We start from the raw sequence: 20,899 nt of genomic DNA on the forward strand, positions 1-20,899 counted from the left end.
GTTGTAAATTCAATTGATTGGACATGATTGGGAAAGGCACACACCTGTCTATATTAGAGGTCGACCTATTTAATTGGGGCCGATTTCAAGTTTTCATAACAATCGGTAATAGGCATTTTTGAACACCGATCATGGCCGATTACATTGCACTCCACAAGGAGACTACGTGGCATGCTGACTACCTGTTATGCGAGTGTAGCAATGACCCAAGGTAAGTTGCTAGCTAGCATTAAACTTATCTTATAAAAGCCAATCAACCTCAACATAATCACAGGATAACTACACATGGATGATAATATTACTAGTTTATCTAGCTTGTCCTGCGTTGCATATAATCGACGCGGTGCCTGTTAATTTATCATTGAATCATAGCCTACTTTGCCAAACGGGTGATGATTTAACAAGCACATTCGCGAAAAAGCACTGTCGTTGCACCAATGTGTACCTAACCATAAACATCAAGCCTTTCTTAAAATCAATACACAAGTATATATTTTTAAACCTGCATATTTAGTTAATATTGCCTGCTAACATGACTTTCTTTTGACTAGGGAAATTGTGTCACTTCTCTTGCGTTCTGTGCAGCAGAGTCAGGGTATATGCAACAGTTTGGGCCGCCTGGCTCGTTGCGAACTAATTTGCCAGAATTTTACGAAATTATGACATAACATTGAAGGTTGTGCAATGTAACAGGAATATTTAGATTTATGGATGCCACCCGTTTAGAAAAAATACGGAAAGGTTCCGTATTTCACTGAAAGAGTAAACGTTTTCGAAATGAGAGTTTCCGGATTTGACCATATTAATGATATGTGTGTGTTATTATGTTATAATTAAGTCAATGATTTGATAGAGCAGTCTGAGCGGTAGTAGGCAGCAGCAGGCTCGTAAGCATTAATTCAAACAGCACTTTCGTGCGTTTGCCAGCAGCTCTTCGCTGTGCTTCAAGCAGTGAGCTGTTTATGACTTCAAGCCTATCAACTTCCGAGATTAGGCTGGTGTAACCGATGTGAAATGGCTAGCTAGTTAGCGGGGTGCGCGCTAATAGCGTTTCAATCAGTGACGTCACTCGCTCTGAGACCTTGAAGTATGTGTTCCCCTTGCTCTGCAAGGGCTGTGGTTTTTGTGGAGCAATGGGTAATCGATGCTTCGAGGGTGGCTGTTGTCGATGTGTTCCAGGTTTGAGCCCAGGTAGGGGCGAGGAGAGGGACGGAAGCTATACTGTTACACTAGCAATACTAAAGTGCCTATAAGAACATCCAATAGTCAAAGGTATATGAAATACAAATGGTATAGAGCCTATAATTACTACAACCTAAAACTTCTTACCTGGGAATATTGAAGACTCATGTTAAAAGGAACCACCAGCTTTCATATGTTCTCATGTTTTGAGCAAGGAGCTTAAACATTAGCTTTTTTTTACATGGAACATGTTTCATTATATATTTGAGGCTTAATCTATTTTATTGATGTATTATATTAAGTTAAAATAAGTGTTCATTCAGTATTGTTGTAATTGTCATTTACAAATAAAAACATGAAATAAAACTGATTTAATTGGTATTGGCTTTTTTTGGTCCTCCAATAATCGGTATCGCGTTGAAAAATCATAATTGGTCGACCTCTAGTCTATATAAGGTCAGAGTTAAAACCAAGTCGAGACAGGATTGTGTTGAGGCACAGATCTGGGGAAGGGTACCAAAACATTTCTGCAGCATTTGGAGGCCCCCAAGAACACTGTGGCCTCCATCATTCTTAAATGGAAAAAGTTTGGAACCACCAAGACTCTACATAGACCTGTCCATCTGGCAAACTGAGTAATCGGGGGAGAAGGGCTTTGGCCAGGGAGGTGACCAAGAACCCGATGGTCACTCTGACAGAGCTCCAGAGTTTTTCTGGGGAGATGGGAGAACCTTCCAGGACAACCATCTCTACAGCAGGCCACCAAAAAGGCCTTTATGGTAGAGTAGCCAGATGGAAGCCACTCCTCAGTAAAAGGCAAATGACAGCCTGCTTGGAGTTTGCCAAAAGGCACCTAAAGGACTCTCAGACCATGAGACACAAGTTTCTTTGGTTTAATGAAACCAAGGTTGAACTTTTTGTTCTGAATTCCAAGCGTCACTTCTGGAGGAAACCTATCACCGTTCCTACTGTAAAGTGTGGTGGCATCATTATGCTGTGGAGATGTTTTTTCAGCGGCAGGGACTGGGAGACGAGTCTGGAAAGATGAACAGAGCTTGAGAGGATCTACAGAGAAGAATGGGAGAAACTCAACAAATGCAGGTGTTGCTAAGCTTGTAGCGTCATACCCAAAAGACTTGAGGTTGTAATCGTTGCCAAAGGTGCTTCAACAAAGTACTGAGTAAAGGGTATGAATACTTAGGAAATTATATATTTCAGTTTTTTTATACATTTGCAAAAATGTGTAACTTGTTTTTGCTTTGTCATTATGGGGTATTGTGTGTAGATTGAAAAAAACAACAAGAATTTAATCAGTTTTAGAATAAGGCCTTAACATAACAAAACGTGGAAAAAGTCAAGGGGTCTGAATACTTTCCGAATGCACTGTACATTTGTTAATAGCCATCCACAACGACGTCAACTTGTAAGGCACAAATAGCTAAATGAGAGAACAGCTGAATGATTCACATCAATGCACTATGTAGATATAAAAAATGTATGATATATGTATCAGCTGTAGTAGGCTACACAACTGCTGTCGTACTTACCGCCAAGCGTTTATTCAAGTTTGATATTCTTCGGATGCCGACAGCAGTCGGATGTGGGATTACAGTCCAAGCTATCAAACACATTTGGTGTGTTAGTGGTCTCTGTCTTGTGGTCAGACTCGATTAGGCAGAACCGAACTTTTAATAAAGGTTAAATAAATAAAAATCTGTGCAACTTTTTTTCAGTACTGATTTGAATTATTGAGAGAACCAAGGTGTCAATAGTTTTTTTTGCTGATCTGATTACAATATTTTTGTTGGTACTGGATTGCAGTTTGTTTTTTGGTTGGTAATCCATTACTCCCCAACCTGGTAGCAGGACATGCCTCTTTCCCACACACACACACACACCTTACTTCCTGTGGTGTTTCTCTTGGAAGCACGGCTGATTTCCCATCTCTCCTTCATCATTGGTAAAGCCTCTACTCTGGGAAGCCTGTCATCTAGGATTCGGGTTCTGCCTGCTAATCAGGCTATTAGTGACTGAGTCGGGCAGCGGGATTAGGGCCTGTCTATCCATGCTCTGCTCTGCCTCCATTCTGGGGTCAGGAGTCACAGGCACAGGGTAGGCATGCAGCCCCAGTCTAATCGGCCCATCTACCACACCCAGGAGAATGTCTTGACTATAACAAACAATGCTGCTTTTGTCTTCTCTGGCAAATGAGGTTAATGTGGGTTACAGGTATGATAACTAAGATAATACAGTGGTATTGTGCCTCACACGTTACAACCATAGTTTACCGTAACAGCCTAGCAAAAGGGCTTACTAACAAAGACCAGACGTTAGACATTCATTTACAGAATGTATGCCTACCTCAGTCTGTTTAACCAAAACTATAGTGCAGTGATAACACTGCACTGGTACCAGCCTTGTACGGCACATAGCTGCTGATATAGGCTAGGCATAAGCCTAGACATTCTTTTAGACTCCTAGGCTGTCAGCCGGGCGACACACCCACACTCTCTCACACACAACCACACACACCCCCTGTGGTAAAGGGGGACTTTGTACCTGTAGTGCTGAGTAAACAATCTGTCAGCTTGCACATGATGTGTTTTTTTATATGGAGTCATTTCTTTTTTACCCTTCACTTCATCAATGAACTTTTAGTTATGTTTTTATAAGTTGGGCAAGAAATGGGCCTATCAACTATAGAACTTTGGGGGGAAAAGTGTTTGTCTTCCATTTTGTCTGATCTTTGATAATTTATTTAAGCCTAAATTACTTTAATTACTAACTTAGCTAAAGTAGCATTAAGAGCTGTCTATTCAAACATGCAAAAATACCCTCCGTGCCACTAGTATCACACATAACATAACATGGGAGGGGAGGCTTACGGCGGATAGTACATATTGTGCACACACAATTACTGTAGTAGCGCTTGGCTAAAGAGTTTAGTTTAGGCTAACGTGGACTGGTGTGGGGTGTCTCCTTTTGTCCCAGAGAGCAGTAGGCAATATGTTGTTTAGCCTGGCCACAGGTCTGACAGTAACAATGACAGGAAAGAGTGGCTGGGGAGTTGTAAACACTGTTGTTGGACCTGTGCTCCAAGCAGCTGTATACAAACATCCACATTGTTTCACTCCAGGATGTGCAGTTTCAGAGGCTGGAGGGCTTTGTTACTGACTGAACCTGAATGCTCCTCTCTTTGACTTCAACTTACCCTGTTTCTTTTTCTTGCTCTGTTGTTCCCCCACAATTAAATCGGGGAGGGGACTGTGAATCTGTCTCCGTCTCTCCGCCCGTTCATATGTTAGTCACACGCGATATCCCAGACAACACTGGCCCGATTTTAATGAATGTTGCGTCTTGTCATAGAGATCCGGCATTTAGAAAATTACGCTGATTAGCCAGATGGTGGTGCTATAACAAGATTGAAAATGCAAACTTTGAAAGGTCATGCCCCTTACCCCATTTGACCTAAAAGTCTTCAAATTCAGTATACGGGTCCCTCTCCTCACAAGGGTCAAATTCGCTTCTGGGATCCATAAGGTCTGCTATGATCGGTTTTCTGCCATTTTAGAATTTTGTAAAAAACACTTAAAATGCTACTCTTCTGGCACCGAATGACCAATCTGCATAAAACTTAATATGTTGCATCTGTGGACAAAGGTCTCTGAATGCAATATTTTACAAACTAATACATAAAACAACATGGTTGATATTGACCAATAAACATTCACATGGGCTTGGTCTGGCACATAAATGCATATAAATCAGTCAATTACAGTATATTTGTATGGTAACAATTTGTTGCAAACACTGTCAAGACTCAACATATGCAAGAACATTCATATCGACCACAAGCTGGTGCTATAACGGGCACATGTTTGTCTTTGAATCTGTTTGACGCAGAGTGCTAAAATTTGGCACACATGCTCAGGGATATGAGTCTAGCTAACCCACTCGATATTCAGACACCGCTGACCCGATTTTGTCAACTTATGTGGATGATGTGTCTTTCTACAGAGGTCAGTTTTAACTAAATGTTATTACACTGATTGGCCCAAGGGGGAGTAATCAACTGTACGTACAGTTGAAGTCGGAAGTTTACAAACACTTAGGTTGGAGTCATTAACTTGTTTTTCAACCGCTACACAAATTTCTTGTTAACAAACTATAGTTTTGACAAGTCGGTTAGGACATCTACTTTGTCATTTTTCCAACAATTGTTTACAGACAGATTATTTCATTTATAATTCACTATCACAATTCCAGTGGGTCAGAAGTTTACATACACAAAGATGACTGTGCCTTTAAACAGCTTGGAAAATTCCAGAAAATGATGTCATGGCTTTAGAAGCTTCTGATGGACTAATTGACATAATTTGAGTCAATTGGAGGTGTACCTGTGGATGTATTTCAAAGCCTACCTTCAAACTCGGTGCCTCTTTGCTTAACTTGCTTAACGCTAGCGTCCCACCTTGACAACATCTGGTGAAATTGCAATCTGGTGAGTGCGAAATTCAAAATACAAAAGTAGTAATATTAAAAATTCATAAAAATACAAGTGTTATATACCATTCTTTAGCTTAGAATCTTGTTAATGGAACCGCTTTGTCCGATTTACAATAGGGTTTACGGCGAAGGGCATAGCATTTGATCATTTGAGGACAGCACGTCACCCACTTCCTGCATTAACATGAATTCATAACCTGCACAGGTGTCACACAACTCAAAAATAGTGATAAAATAAATCACTTGCCTTTGAAGATCTTCATCTTTTTGCAATCCAAAGGGTCCCAGTTACACAATGAATGGTCGTTTTGTTCGATAAAGTCCTTCTTTATAGCCCAAAATGCCATTTTATTTGGCGCGTTTGATTCAGAAATCCACCTGTTCCAACTTGCCCAACATGCCTACAAAGGAATAAAAAAATGTACCTGTAAACTTCGTCCAAACAATTCAAACACCGTTTTTAATCAAACCTCAGGTACCCTAATATGTAAATCATTTAAAAAAGTTAAGACTGAATATACTGTGTTCAATACCGGAGAAAAAGAACAAGGAGCACGCTCTCATTCACGCGCGCCAAAAAATTTGAGTCCTTCTGAGGGACACTTCGAAAGAATACGAATACTAATTCAGTTTTCAAAAAACAAGCATGAAACAATTTCTAAAGACTTGACATCTAGTGGAAGCCATAGGAACTGCAATCTGGGTCCTAATTATTAGACTTTCCCATTGAAAAGTCCAATGACCTCAAAAAAGAAATTTCCTGGATGGATTGTCCTCTGGGTTTCACCTGCCAAATCAGTTCTGTTATACTCACAGACATTATTTGAACAGTTTTAGAAACTTTAGATTGTTTTCTATCCAATACTACCATGCATATCCTAGCTTCTGGGCCTGAGTAACAGGAAGTATACTTTGGGCACCTCAGTCATCCAAACTTCTCAATACTGCCCCCTAGCCTTAAAAAGTTAACATCATGGGAAAATCAAAAGAAATCAGCCAAGACCTCAGGAAAAAAATTGTAGACCTCCACAAGTCTGGTTCATCCTTGGGGGCAATTTACAAACGCCTGAAGGTACCACGTTCATCTGTACAAACAATAGTACGCAAGTATAAACACCATGGGACCATGCAGCCATCATACCGCTCAGGAAGAAGACACGTTCTGTCTTCTAGAGATGAACGTACTTTGGTGCGAAAAGTGCAAATCAATCCCAGAACCACATCGAAGGACCTTGTGAAGATGCTGGAGGAAACAGGTACAAAAGTATATTTAGCCACAGTAAAACGAGTCCTATATCAACATAACCTGAAAGGCCGCTCAGCAAGGAAGAAGGCACTGCTCCAAAACCGCCATAAAAAAGCCAGACTACAGTTGGCACCTGCACATGGGGACAACAATCGTACTTTTTGGAGAAATGTCCTCTGGTCTGATGAAACAAAAATAGAACAGTTTGGCCATAATGACCATTGTTCTGTTTGGAGGAAAAAGGGGGACGCTTGCAAGCTGAAGAACACCATCCCAACCGTGAAGCACGGGGGTGGCAGCGTCATGTTGTGGGGGTGCTTTTCTGCAGGAGGGACTGATGCACTTCACAAATAGATGGCATCATGAGGTAGGGAAATTGTGGCTATATTAAAGCAACATCTCAAAACATCAGGAACTTAAAGCATGGTCACAAATGGGTCTTCCAAATGGACAATGACCCCAAGTATACTTCCAAAGTTGTGGCCCTGACCTCAATCCCATAGAACATTTGTGGGCAGAACTGAAAAAGCTTGTGCGAGCAAGGAGGCCTACAAACCTGACTCCGTTACACCAGCTCTGTCAGGAGGAATGGGCCAAAATTCACCCAACTTTTTGTGGGAAGCTTGTGGAAGGCTACCTGAAATGTTTGACCCAAGTTAAACAATTTTAAAGGCAATTTTACTTAATATTATTTGAGTGTATGTTAACTTCTGATCCACTGGGAATGTGATGAAAGAAATAAAAGCTGAAATAAATAATTCTCTCTACTATTATTCTGACATTTCACATTCTTAAAATAAAGTGGTGATCCAAACTGACCTAAGACAGGAATGTTTACTAGGATTAAATGTCAGGAATTGTGAAAAACTGAGTTTAAATGTAGTTAAGTGGTATGTGAACTTCTGACTTCAACTGTACATTAGTCACACGCAGTATCTCAGACACCACTGGCCCGACTTATATGAAATTTAGGTGAATGATGCGCCTTGCTCGTGGGAGACGACATGTTTACTGTTACCTTTTTTTGTCTCTATTTTTTCCCATCTCGCTCTTCTTATTCATTATGCATTAATACTCTTCCTGTCCTTTACATCAGGGAACTACAACACCCATGTGTGTCACTATAACCTTCCCAGCGTTGTATCTATACCCTCTTCAAATTCCCCTCTCCTCCACTACATCAGCTCTAGCCGGCCCTCTTTCCAACCTGCTACGCAACCAACTCTCATGAAGTGTTCATTGTCATCAGACGGACATAGTATGATGTGCTGCTATCTCTATCAGCCACCCACACAAAGCCCTCTGTGCCTCCAGTCACACCTCCTCTATTATTGACTTGTTATTGTGGTTCTTTTAGCAAGGGCCAGCCTGGTTGTGTTTTTCCTTTAGTCCCCTGGGCCAGTTCGGTAGTCACAGTACTGCAGTGAGTGGAAAGTGGCCATGGCACTGTTCCAAGATGCTAGATTTACATTTGGTCATGTTAGTGCAGAAGTGTGCCGATCTGACACAGCACATTACTCCCAATGCACAGACCGGACACTCTGTGTGTGTGTGTGTTACTCATTCCACAACAAATGTGGTGGAAACGGGCTACAAATTGCTGTATGTGAAGTGTAAGTTATCCTGTTAGTTTATCAGTAACGGTGTACCTCCTTGTTACTGATTTAAAAATGACTTGCTTCATGGGATGCATGAGGCACCAGTCATTCTCCAGTCCTGTTGCCCTAATTCCCCAGTTTTCCAGGAAAATTATGGCCCAGAATGACCGCATTGGACCAACTTATATCTGAGCCCATATTCACAAAGTGTCTCAGAATAGCAGTGCTGATCTAGGATTAGGTTCTTTCTGTCCATGTAATATTATCCATTATGGTCTTAAAGGCTAATCTGTTCTTCGATCAGCACTGCCACTCTGAGACACTTTAAGAATACAGGCTCTGGTTTCACTGAATGGTACTGGACTTAACTGGTGTTGGTTACTGCACCCTCAAAGGCTAAATGTGCCAAAGGTGTTCATGTTCCTGTTATTTTAGCCCAGGCCAAGAGGCAGACCTGTTCTTGTCATCTACAAGTAGTCTGTTTTGCTAATTGTTTTTGCATTCTATTTAAGAAGAGTTGTTTTTTCTGTGTCCGTCACCATCCTCTCACGTTTCCTTTGATATACAATTTGCTGTAATAATACGTCCCCATAAACTCTATCTTGGCATTCGCCAGCGGGGTTTTGGTGAAGAATTACAGCATATTATCACTTTAGCTATTCCCCTTTAGTAAGATTGTAGGACAAACAAAGGAATTTACAATGATAGTCAGATACAATGAACCTTTTCATTCTGCAATGATACTGTACAATGCACAATGAAGTTAAGTGCATAAATCAATCAACATGATTGGGTACCATTGCACGGAATGGTCTGACTCGCCACAATAACATCATGTCTCCCCCGCTGTTTGTTGTGGTTGTTCATTAAGAACCACATGCTCAGATGAGTTAGTGCTGACAGAGGAGAGGGGATGGTGTGTTGCTTGTGTTCGTTGTGCTGACGCGTGTTGCGGTAGAGTGTTGTCTTTGCTTTGGTGGTTTAGCCTATGTGCGCGCACACCTTTTTAATTAAAGGAGACTAAGGAGGGATGTTGTCATGAAAGGTTGGATGGAGGAGGCAGGCCTGATGGCTTGAGCAGGATGGAGGTGGGGTAGGCCTGATGGAGTGGGCAGGATGGATGGAGTGGGCAGGATGGAGAAGGGTAGGCTGGATTAGGGATGGGCATTTGACATTTTTTGACTGTTGGAGTACTCAAAAGATATATGTTCACATTTATCTAAAGGCCTATGCCAACAATGTGCAACAATGCCTAATTTATCATAACCAAACAGATAACAAATCATGATTGCTAAATTTAAGAACAATTTATTGAAACCGTAATATCAGCTGGTTATATTATTTAATGGAACACAATCTTTAAGAAGGCGGTAACTTCAACAGTGGCGCTAGCTTGTAGAAGTCTGTGGCTGTACAATGGCATAGACAGGTTAGTCATATTTCCTGAGCCCTTATCACAGTCAAGACACCTGTTTTTTAGTAAAAGAAACGTGTTGTAATAATAAAATAGAACAGACAAAAACACAGTACATTGAGGCAACTTTATTATGAATAACGTCTAACATGTCCAAGCAGTAGTGCATGATTCAGCATATTTTGATATGACAATCACTGTATACGGCTGCATGAGTTTTTGGTTGACTTCGTTTTTTCTTGTTATATTGTGCTGTCAAAATAGAGCTCCAGAATGTTCAGATAAAAAAAAAAAATTACAATAGAGATGAATTTGTCTTCATCTTTATGTGGGCTAATATTATACACAGAGTATACAAAACATTAAGGACACCTGCTCTTTCCATGACAGTGAGAAACTTGGTCATTACAGCAGCTGTCCCCATCGAAATGGGCAGGCACAGCAGCAGGGCGGACATTTTTATTACAGGAAGGATGAGGATAATGCACTTACCTGTTTAACCAATTGATGGTTTTATCCACCCCAAAATTAGGACGTTTTGATTGAGGTGACCAGGTACCTTGTGCAGCTAGCAACAGTGCGATCAATTACAAATTTAGCTCACACAGCCAAGTCAAAGGGTTACAAAATGCGACTAATTGGCCCTTTTGTGGCTTTGGTAATAATAACATTATCCTCTGTGTTGAACATACACCCCCCCACATATTACAAGGAAATTAGTTTGTGAAACAAATCTTACCTTTACATTTTAAAGGGAACTTAACATTATTCTCACCTGATACGCTTGCTACAATGTTCAACATCTAAATGAGTGGTGTAAGTCCAGCTTTCAAGGGGTTTGTGCAATGATTTATATACACTAGATTTTATTTATTTTATTTTACCTTTATTCTACTAGGCAAGTCAGTTAAGAACAAATTCTTATTTTCAATGACGGCCTAGTGGGTTAACTGCCTGTTCAGGGGCAGAACGACAGATGTGTACCTTGTCAGCTTGGGGATTTGAACTTGCAACCTTCTGGTTAGTCCAATGCTCTAACCTTCTGGTTAGTCCAATGCTCTGACCACCAGATGATGGGGGGCACTGTTTAGAAGCTACCGCACCTCCATCTTGGCACTCCTAAAGTATGTTTTACAGTGTTGGAAGTTATAGAAATGCAATTATTCATGTCTAAATTTGTTTTTGCCATGTTTATTCTATTACAGACACCTTAATGCATACATTTAAATGATATGTGAGCTAAACATACAAAATAAACATTTTTTGTAGCCCTTTACACAGGCTGATTTGGGCACTAAAAGCGCCTAAATTGGAATGTAGTGGCTTTACAGTAATAAGCTATACATGATGTCCGAGCTCTGGCTCGCTTCACAGCGCTGCATAGGTTTTTTGACGGACAGACATTCTGAACTTGAGCACCTCACGCAACAAGAAGTTGCCCCATCCCTCCCAGTAATTGGTTAACTTTTTTGTTGTCTGAGTGAGGGAAATGCTGAACATGTAAGATGACTATGTACTTTGAAAGATGATGTGTTGAGGATTATGATAAATGCAGCTTTGATGTCATACTAGCATAAAATTCATATAAAGTGTCAACGTTTATGATCCATGATTTGATGTACTGTTACAAAATCATATCATTAAAGACGCAATAATGGAAACATTGTAACTTTTAAGAGCTTTCACAATGTATATGTCAGAGTTATATCTAAAGGTTGTAACTTATATGATTAAATAAACTATTTGTGAGAAGATAAAATGTGATTTTAGCTTTCTAAATGAGAAATGTTTTTCATATTAAGTTTTACCCAGTCAGTAACCACGCCAACGTGAGCACAGACATTATGCCAAAAGGATGGAACGCCCCTTTTGCCAGAGTGCTTATAAAGGATCCCTAAAGAATTAACATATTAGACCAGTACATTGCCGGGTTGCTACTAGTGTGTAAAATGGTTTAAAACTACTAGACCAGTATATGTGCAGTGTGACCGACAGCGTGAGCTGAATGTTACGAAATGGTAAGACCCTCTGAAATTCAACAGAGAATAAGACTACTAGACTAAGACATGCACCGCCTACAGCTCTGCATGTAACGTAGTCTAGGAAACTCGACCGAAGACGAGAAATTAGGAACATTTCCCTATCAAACGACCATTGGAACGTCTAATGAATCCAGTCTAACGAACACTTCCAGAACAAAGCCAACTAGTAAGGACATTGTGACCTCTGGTGGACAGCCTGAGACTTACATAACCAGAGACTTTCTGTCGGACTATTCGTCACAGATGGATCGAGGGGTTTCAACAGAGACGACAAAGACATATAAGCGTAAATATGTTGCATTTCTAAATCTGAATGAGTAGGTGTTAGGCTGCTAAATATCCATATTCACGATGAAAGTATTATTGAACTGTATGTACGATAGTTGAATTCCTTTTTCTCCTTCTCCCGCGCTTTCTTTCCCCACCCCTTTCATTGTGTAACCAGCCGTCATATGGGGTTAGTCCACTAGGGACTTTTCATTGGATTATGTTAGTAATCATTTCAACATATTGTGTGTGTTTATGTAATTCTGTGTGATTAGTTACACAAATCTTGATGATTTATTTATCGCTGAATCATCATTTAGACTAGGGTTTGTGCAGAGTTGAAGTCAACGACATTCAGAATGAGATGATAATTAATACTTTACTGTTATTGATGTAAGAGATATTTATCTTTTGAGTTTAAGTCGGGAGATAGTAGCTCGTTAAATAACTTTTCCCATGGTACCCCAAGATTGCTTATGAGTTAACTTTTTAATAATTTAACAATTAACTTTTTATGGCTGCAGGGGCAGTATTGAGTAGCTTGGATGAAAAGGTGCCCATTGTAAACGACCAGCTCCTCAGTCTCAGTTGCTAATATATGCATATTATTATTAGTATTGGATAGAAAACACTCAAGTTTCCAAAACTGTCAAAATATTGTCTGTGAGTATAACAGAACTGATATTGCAGGCAAAACCCTGAGGAAAATCAAAACAGGAAGTGGCTTCTATTTTCAAAAATGTTCCATAGCCTGCCTTTGCTGAATTTAAAGGGATATGAACCAGGTTACTTTTCCTATCGCTTCCTCAAGGTGTCAACAGTCTTCAGACATAGTTTCAGGCTTTTATTTTGAAAAATGAGCCAGAAAGATAACAACACGTCAAGTGGTCACATGATAGGTATTGCTTTTCCCTCTCCTACTGTGACATTTGTAGTTGATATATTATCGATTGTATATTTTAAAAACAACCTGAGAATTGATTATAAAAAACGTTTGACATGTTTCTGTGGACATTATGGAAACTATTTGGAATTTTCGTCTGCGTTGTCGTGACCGCTCTTTCCTGTGGATTTCTGAACATAACGTGCCAAACAAACGGAGGTATTTTGGATATAAAAAATAATCTTTATGGAACAAAAGGAACATTTGTTGTGTAACTGGGAGTCTCGTGAGTGAAAACATCCGAAGATCATCAAAGGTAAACAAGCTACTTAATGCTAAGTGTACATAATGTTTTGTTATGCGATCGACAAACTTACACAAACGCTTGAATTGCTTTTGCTGTAAAGCATAATTTCAAAATCTGACACGACAGGTGGATTAACAAAAGGCTAAGCTGTGTTTTCCTATATTGCACTTGTCATTTCATGAATATAAATATTTTTAGTAATATTTATTGAATGTAGCGCTATGCTATTTAGCGGTTGTTGATGACACTTATCCCGTTAGTGGGATTGCAGCCATAACAAGTTCACTTCTTAGTGATCCCTTCGCGCGCCAATCCCGTTAACAGGATTGATTTGACAAAACCCAGTGAAATAGCAGCGTGCCAAATTCAAAAACAGAAATACTCATAATAATAAATCATAAAAGTGTTATACATCGGTTTAAAGATTAATTTCTTGTTAATCCAGCCACAGTGTCAGATTTCAAAAAGGCTTAACGGCAAAAGCAAACCATGCTATTATCTGAGGACAGCACCCCATCAAACAAACATATGAAAATCATAATTCAACCCGCCAGGCGCGACACAAAAGTCAGAAATAACTATATAATTCATGGTTTACCATGAATGGCACTCCAATATGTCCATTAAACATCACAAATGGTCCTTTTTGTTCGATTAATTCTGTTGTTATATCCCCAAAATGTAAATTTATTTGGCGCGTTTGATTCTGAAAATACACCGGTTCCAACTTGCGGAACATGACTACAAAGTATCTAATAAGTTATCTGTAAACCTGATCCAAACATTTCAAACAACTTTCCTTTTCCAACTTTGGCTATTTTTAAACTTAAATAATCTATCAAATTTAAGACTGAATAAACTGTGTTCAATACCGGACGAAAACAAAGTGGAGCGAGCTTTCAGGTCACGCGCCCCAACCACAACAGTACACTAGACTCGACCCTCGTTCTGAACAGCCCTACTTCTTAATTTCTCAAAGGAAAAACCTCAACCAATTTCTAAAGACTGTTGACATCTAGTGGAAGCGATAGGAACTGCATGCAAGTGCCTTAGAAATCTAGATCCCCATAGAAAACACATTTGGAAAGAGTGACCTAAAAAAAAGCATTCCTGGATGGTATGTCCTCTGGGTTTCGCCTGCCAAGTAAGTTCTGTTATACTCACAGACATAATTTTAACAGTTTCAGAAACTTTAGAGTTTTCTATCCAAATGTACCAATTTTATGCATATCCTAGCTTCTGGGCCTGAGTAGCAGGCAATTTACTTTGGGCTCACTTTTCATCCGGACATGAAAATAGTGCCCCCTAGCCTTAAGAAGTTTTAAAGACTAAGAGTCATAAAAGTGCATTGAAATTGCTTAGGAACTGTGCACACTTTGGAGAGGTGTGTGGGCAATTGGAGATACCAGTTGGTCCTCTCATTTAAATCCTTGTAATTGTTTTGTCTTATGTTGCATCTACCCCCCATTTTCCAGGAATATTATTTTACTGAATGTATCCAGGGTACTTTCAGATTTCGTTATCAGCAAATGTGGTGAACAGTAGAGTAAATGTAAAATGCAAATAAAATCAACAGTAATGTTTTTGGATTCAATCTTGTCAGGTGAACTGTTGTGACCTTAGACCTTAGACCTTTAGACCTTTTGGTCTAAAATTGTTCCTGTAATCTCCAAGCTGTTTCTTTTCAATTGCTACCATAATTATTGAAATTATTTTCATATTTCTGTAAAAAAAAAAACATTTCAATTTAGCCCTGTCCATGTAGGCCAATTCCCAGGAGTAAAGGTTTAAAAAAAATACATATTTTTTTGAAAGTTGTAATGTTACTGTCGATCTACACAAAATACTCATGTCAAAGGGATTTTTTTTCTTAAAGATGAATACAAATATACCCTGATTAGTAATTATTCACCCCACATAAGTATTCACCCCTCAATACATCTTAGAAACACCTTTGACAGCAATTACAGCTGTGTGTCTTCTTGGGTAAGTCTCATTAAGAGCTTTGCACAACTGTATTATGCAATATTTGCCCATTCTTTAAAAACTTCTAAAAGCTCTGGCAAGATATTGGGGGTCATGGCTAGACAGCAAATTTCAAGTCTTGCCCTAGAATTTTAAGCAGATGTAAGTTAACTGTAACTTTGCCACTCAGGAACATTCACTCGCTTCTTGGTAAGCAGCTCCAGTGAATATTTGCCTTTGTTGTAGGTTATTGTCCTTCTGAAATGTGAATTCCCCTCCCAGTGTCTGGTGTAAAGCAGACTGAAGTAGGTTTTCCTCAAGGATTTTGCTTCCATTTATTTTCATCCTGAAAAACTCCCCAGTTTAATGTGTGGCCTAAGGTGTTGGTTCCAAAAAGCCTTTGTATGCTGGACAGTGAGTGTGGGAGCTGGATCAATGGCCTCTTCTCACTGGGTCAGTACCAGTCAATTAATGACACAGACCGAGACGGTTATCATCACTAAGCATGTCAGTCCATTTATAGACACACTGACGTGTAATGTGTTATGTCAGTAGCTGCTTGTATACAGTGCTGTGAAAAAGTATTTGCCCCCTTTGTAATTTTCTCTACTTTTGCATTTTCTTTTTATATTGAATGTTATCAGATCTTTGACCAACACCTAATACTAGTTAAAGGGAACCCGAGTGAACAAATAACACAACAATTACATGCATAACTTTGTTTATGAAATAAATTAACACCCAATGCCCTTTGTGAAAAAGTAATTGCCCCCTTACACTCAATAACTGGTTGTGCCACCTGTACCTGCAAGAGCTCCAACCAAACACTTACTGTAGTTGTTGATCAGTCTCTCATGTCCCTGTGGAGGAATTTTGGCCCACACTCCCATTCAGAACTGCTGTAACTCATTGACATTTGTGTGTTTTCAAGCATGAACTGCTTGTTTTCAAGTCCTACTACAATATCTCAATTGGGATTAGGTCTGTACTTTTGACTAGGCCATCCCAAAACTTAAAATCTGTTGCTTTTTAGAAATGTTTCATGTAGACTTATTGTCCATTTTTGAATCATTGCTGCTGTTCAGCTTCAGCTTACAGAAGGATTGCCTGACATTCTGCTGTATAATTCTGATACAGAGCATAATTAATGGTTCCTTCTATTAAGGCAAGTCATCCAGGTCCAGAGGCAGCAAACCGTCACACGTCCCCAAACCATCACACTACCACCACCATGCTTAAATGTTGGTATGAGGTTCTTACTGTGGAATGCAGTGTTTGGTTTTCGCCAGGCATTATGGAACTCAAGTTGTCCAAAAAGTTAGACATTTGAATCATCTGCCCATAGAACATTCTTCCAAGAGTCTTGATCATCCAGGTGCTTCCAGGGTGCTTTTTGACAAACTTGACGACATTGTTCTTGGACCATGGACTGTAGGTACAGGCAAAAGCCAATATTGACTCTCGTGGCACTAGTGTAGGCGGCCATTCAGCCAGTCAGGTGATGGCTCACATGCTCTTAGATCTCAGGTAAGGGACAGACCATGGTTCTGTTTGTTTATATCTGCTTGTATCCATGACGACAGCTTTCATATCGAGAGAAGTTAACTGAAGCCAAAAAACGAGCGGGAAATTCATAGGTTGCACCTTTGTCATGTCATGCCATTGTTATGAACATTCTCAAGCCGCCCTCTGCCGGCTGCGCCATTGAGGTGCACAAAAGTCATTAGAAGCCCAGTCATTCTGAATGGAGGCTAACGACTGTTTAGTCAAAATTACACTAGTGTCTTGGAAATACGATGACATTGGTGAAGTAGGCAAATATTTAGTAGGAAACAACTTTGCCATCATTAACATGTTGTCAAATTCCAACTTTAGACAATGGCAATGTTGTCATTAGCTAGCAAAGTTAGCTAACGTTAGCATTGCTAGCTATTTGACTATCAAAAATCTGGTGGTCTCCCCTCAATCTTAGCTAGCCAGCTAACATTATACTGCATCTAAAGTCAATCTGGTGACATCAAAATGATGACAAAAGCTTGTCCTACTAATTATTTCCCATCTTTTGAAATGTCATTGTATTCCCAAGACACTGTAATGCACTTTTGATGAAATCTTCATCAGCGCTCATTGACAATGCATTCAGTAGAATGCGACTAAAAACACTCTTCTAGCTAGCTGACCACCGATTTTCATTGCTGTTTATGAAATTTAGATATCAAGTTTTCAAAAAAGTTACACACACACACACACACATTTTGTGGCACCGCTGTATATTGTAAAATTCGACTGCGCGACAGACCACAATTTAATATCCAACTTTTTAGAAAAAATGATTCATACTCATTTACCTGTTCATATTAAACGTATCTACTTTCTCCAAACATATATAAGATTAATCTGTAAAATAAATGAAACATTATTTGGTTACAACACTGAAGAAGATGTTAGTGAAGAAACATTTTTAAGAGTCTACAGGACTTACTGGAAGGCTAGCCAACAAGTCAACTATCTTGTAAACACTTTGGATGCGAGGTTGTCTCTTTTTTGAACATAATTAAATGGATATATCTTGTAATTGAACAAAATAATAAGGTGGCCAATAACTGTGGACCATATGCTGAATTTAATTTTGTATTGTTGCTAAACCGCTTTTCAAAAAGCTGATAGTAGTTGTATTTCCACTGAAATGTCAAATATGCTAATTGCTAACCTGTTAGCAATTTTTTTTTGCGACACCAATAATCCCAAAACATTGATGGCTTGATCACAAGATAACACTGAAGGTAATGTATTTCCCATTATGTGGCCATGTTTTCCCAAAACTGCAGATAGAATGGGGTGTCAGCTATGACAGGACACCTTGAGTATGAAAACATCTATTTTGGGTATTGAACTACAGTAAGAATTACAGAACTATGGAATTACATCATGGGTCCCTGATTTGTACTACACAAATGCATAATTATGGATATGAATGTTGTTCTCTTCATGGTGATGTATCCTGAATAGGTACACAATTAGAAAAATGCAATATCATCCTTTGAATGTATGGGTGTTGTTCTACACACTGGCTATTATTCTAATGAGCTTTGCCCCTAAACAAGACCACATTTGGTTGGTCCGGACCAGACCAAATCTGAACCAATCATGGACGTCTGTTTCACAAGTTTGAACTTCGCAGGACAGTACAGTACATTATACTATACTGCTGTACTGGACTGCACTCTAAATGTTTGGGCCAAATTGGAGCCTCGCGAGGGGTGTAGCAGTCTAAGGCACTGCATCGCAGTGCTTGAGGTGTCACTACAGACCCGGGTTTGATCCCAGGCTGTATCACAGCCGGCCACGACCTGGAGACCCATGAGGCGGCACACAATTGGCCCAGCGTCATCTGGGTTAGGGAGGGTTTAGCCGACCGGGATGTCCTTGTCCCATTGCGCTATAGCGACTCCTTGTGGCGGGCCAGGTGCATGCACACTGACTTCGGTCACCAGTGGTAGTGTTTCCTCCGAACACATTGGTGCGGTCGTCTTCCGGGTTAAGCGAGCAGTGTGTTAAGAAGCAGTGCGGCTTGGCAGGGTCGTGTTTCGGAGGACGCATTGCTCTCGACCTTCGCTTCTCCTGAGTCCCATTGCTGCAACTCCCGTACGGACAAGACTGTAACTACCAATTAGATATCACAAAATTGGGGAGAGAAGGAATGTGTAAATTTTTTTTTTTTAAATGTACAAAAATTAAATTCAGGTCAAATCAAGGCCATTCCAGACCGGCCCAAAAAACGTCTATGGACGTTGAAATCAAGGTCAGGGCAGACTGACCCACCTTCAATAACTTTTGAACGTCCGGTGTCAGTCGGTGCTCAGTGGGTGCAGATGCTGGTTACAGTAAATAAAGAGAGGGGGCTCATGGGTAGGTGTAATTAAGAGCCAGGAGAGGTAACATGAGAGATGGGGAGAGAGATGAGCTGAACAACAGTATGCAAGTGGAAGGGAGAACAGTAGCAGGTGATCCAAATGTTTTTACTATGATTTTGTCACTACTATGATTTTCCATTGTAGCCAATTAAATAGCTGGAATTCCGATTTGGTAACAGAATTATGAGTTATAATCACTTAAATGTATATCAGTAAAAACACAAACTAATTGTTAGGCCTGTGTGTGGGTTTTTGGTAAATTAATTACAAGGCAATGGTTCTTAAACTTACAGAAATTATTTCTCAAACTAAATAAGTGTGGTTATTAGTTGGCAAGGGTCTTTACTTCAACAATATTGCGTTTTGTGAATTTCTAATTTCTTTTAACTTTTTCTAGTAGAGGTTTTCTATGTCCTCTTTTCAATAAGTTTGACCAGAAATCAAAGCCATTACTTAGGCCCAATTCTTTGGATGGAAAATGGTTGAAAAATGTATCTATGCTTTAATTTCCCAAAAATATAGGTTATCATCCTTCATTTGACACCCAATTTGATATGCTTGAACGTCACATGTTTGTGCTCATGGGTCCTTTTAAATGGAAATGACATTATCCATACGCTCCTCAAAGCTGTGATAGTTAAATGTACCTACGAAGATCTGGGATCAGTGTCTCTGCTTGTGTTTATCTGGCCTCACCGTTAGGATAAAAAGTCAGGACAGGACCCTATACCCAGCCTAACAAATCATCGAAAGGAAACATTGGTCCGTGTTTCTAGAAAATAACTTATTATTCTGTTGTGATATCAGTGTCTCTTCCCTATTGCTCCATATGAATGACTTGAGAGATGTGGCCATTTTGTTGTGAGATCCCTCAGTTTATGTTCCAATCGTCTCCAAATGAATGACAACAGATGTTGCCATCATAGAATTAGTAGAACGGGCATCCCCATTCGGGTCAATTATGCCATAATGGGTGCCCCCCAAAGGAGCAAAGCAGGAAATATTTTTTGATTTATTTCCATGTTTTCCGTTCTGAGATCAGTGTTTGTGCGTATCCCCAGGTGGATGGAGGCGTGTGTAGAGGAGGAGCTGCCGCCCACCACAGAGCTAGAGGAGGGTCTGAGGAACGGAGTCTACCTTGGAAAACTGGCTAAGTTCTTCGCCCCCAAGATGGTGTCTGAGAAGAAGATCTACGACAGGGACCAGGCCCGCTACAAGGTGACCTTTGTCCTCTTACCACGGAATACTCTTACACTTCAGATCAACATTCTATCAAGTTGGCATGATGCCATTTCTTATCAAGCTCTGTTGAAGCTCTTATCAAGTTACTTGACACTATTTTTCAGACCATTAATTTAGCTAAACTACTAGGATACTGAATAAAACTGACACACACGACCACAAATCTGGGTGGTAGTAGGCACTATCTAGTCCGCCCCCCCCCCCCCCCTCTCCCCCACACCATCTCCCCTCTATCTAGTTCTTCTGCTCTCCCGCACACTTCTTCCCCTACCTAGTACCCCCCCCCACACACACACACACACACACACACACACACACACACACACCTCCATG

The 20,899-nt window shown here is 40.0% G+C and overlaps 1 protein-coding gene across 2 annotated transcripts in view; it reads left to right on the plus strand.

The window, feature by feature from the left end:
• The window catches only part of LOC139411017 (IQ motif containing GTPase activating protein 2), an 81,552-nt gene that overhangs the window by 18,997 nt on the left and 41,656 nt on the right, over positions 1–20,899 (plus strand). For both annotated transcript variants that reach the window (XM_071156798.1, XM_071156799.1), the window contains exon 3: positions 20,386–20,542. In XM_071156798.1, coding sequence (XP_071012899.1) covers positions 20,386–20,542 — 157 coding nt within the window. The remainder of the gene's footprint in view (positions 1–20,385; positions 20,543–20,899) is intronic.

Source organism: Oncorhynchus clarkii, chromosome 6 (assembly GCF_045791955.1).
Source record: "Oncorhynchus clarkii lewisi isolate Uvic-CL-2024 chromosome 6, UVic_Ocla_1.0, whole genome shotgun sequence".
Classification (NCBI taxonomy): Eukaryota; Metazoa; Chordata; class Actinopteri; order Salmoniformes; family Salmonidae; genus Oncorhynchus; species Oncorhynchus clarkii.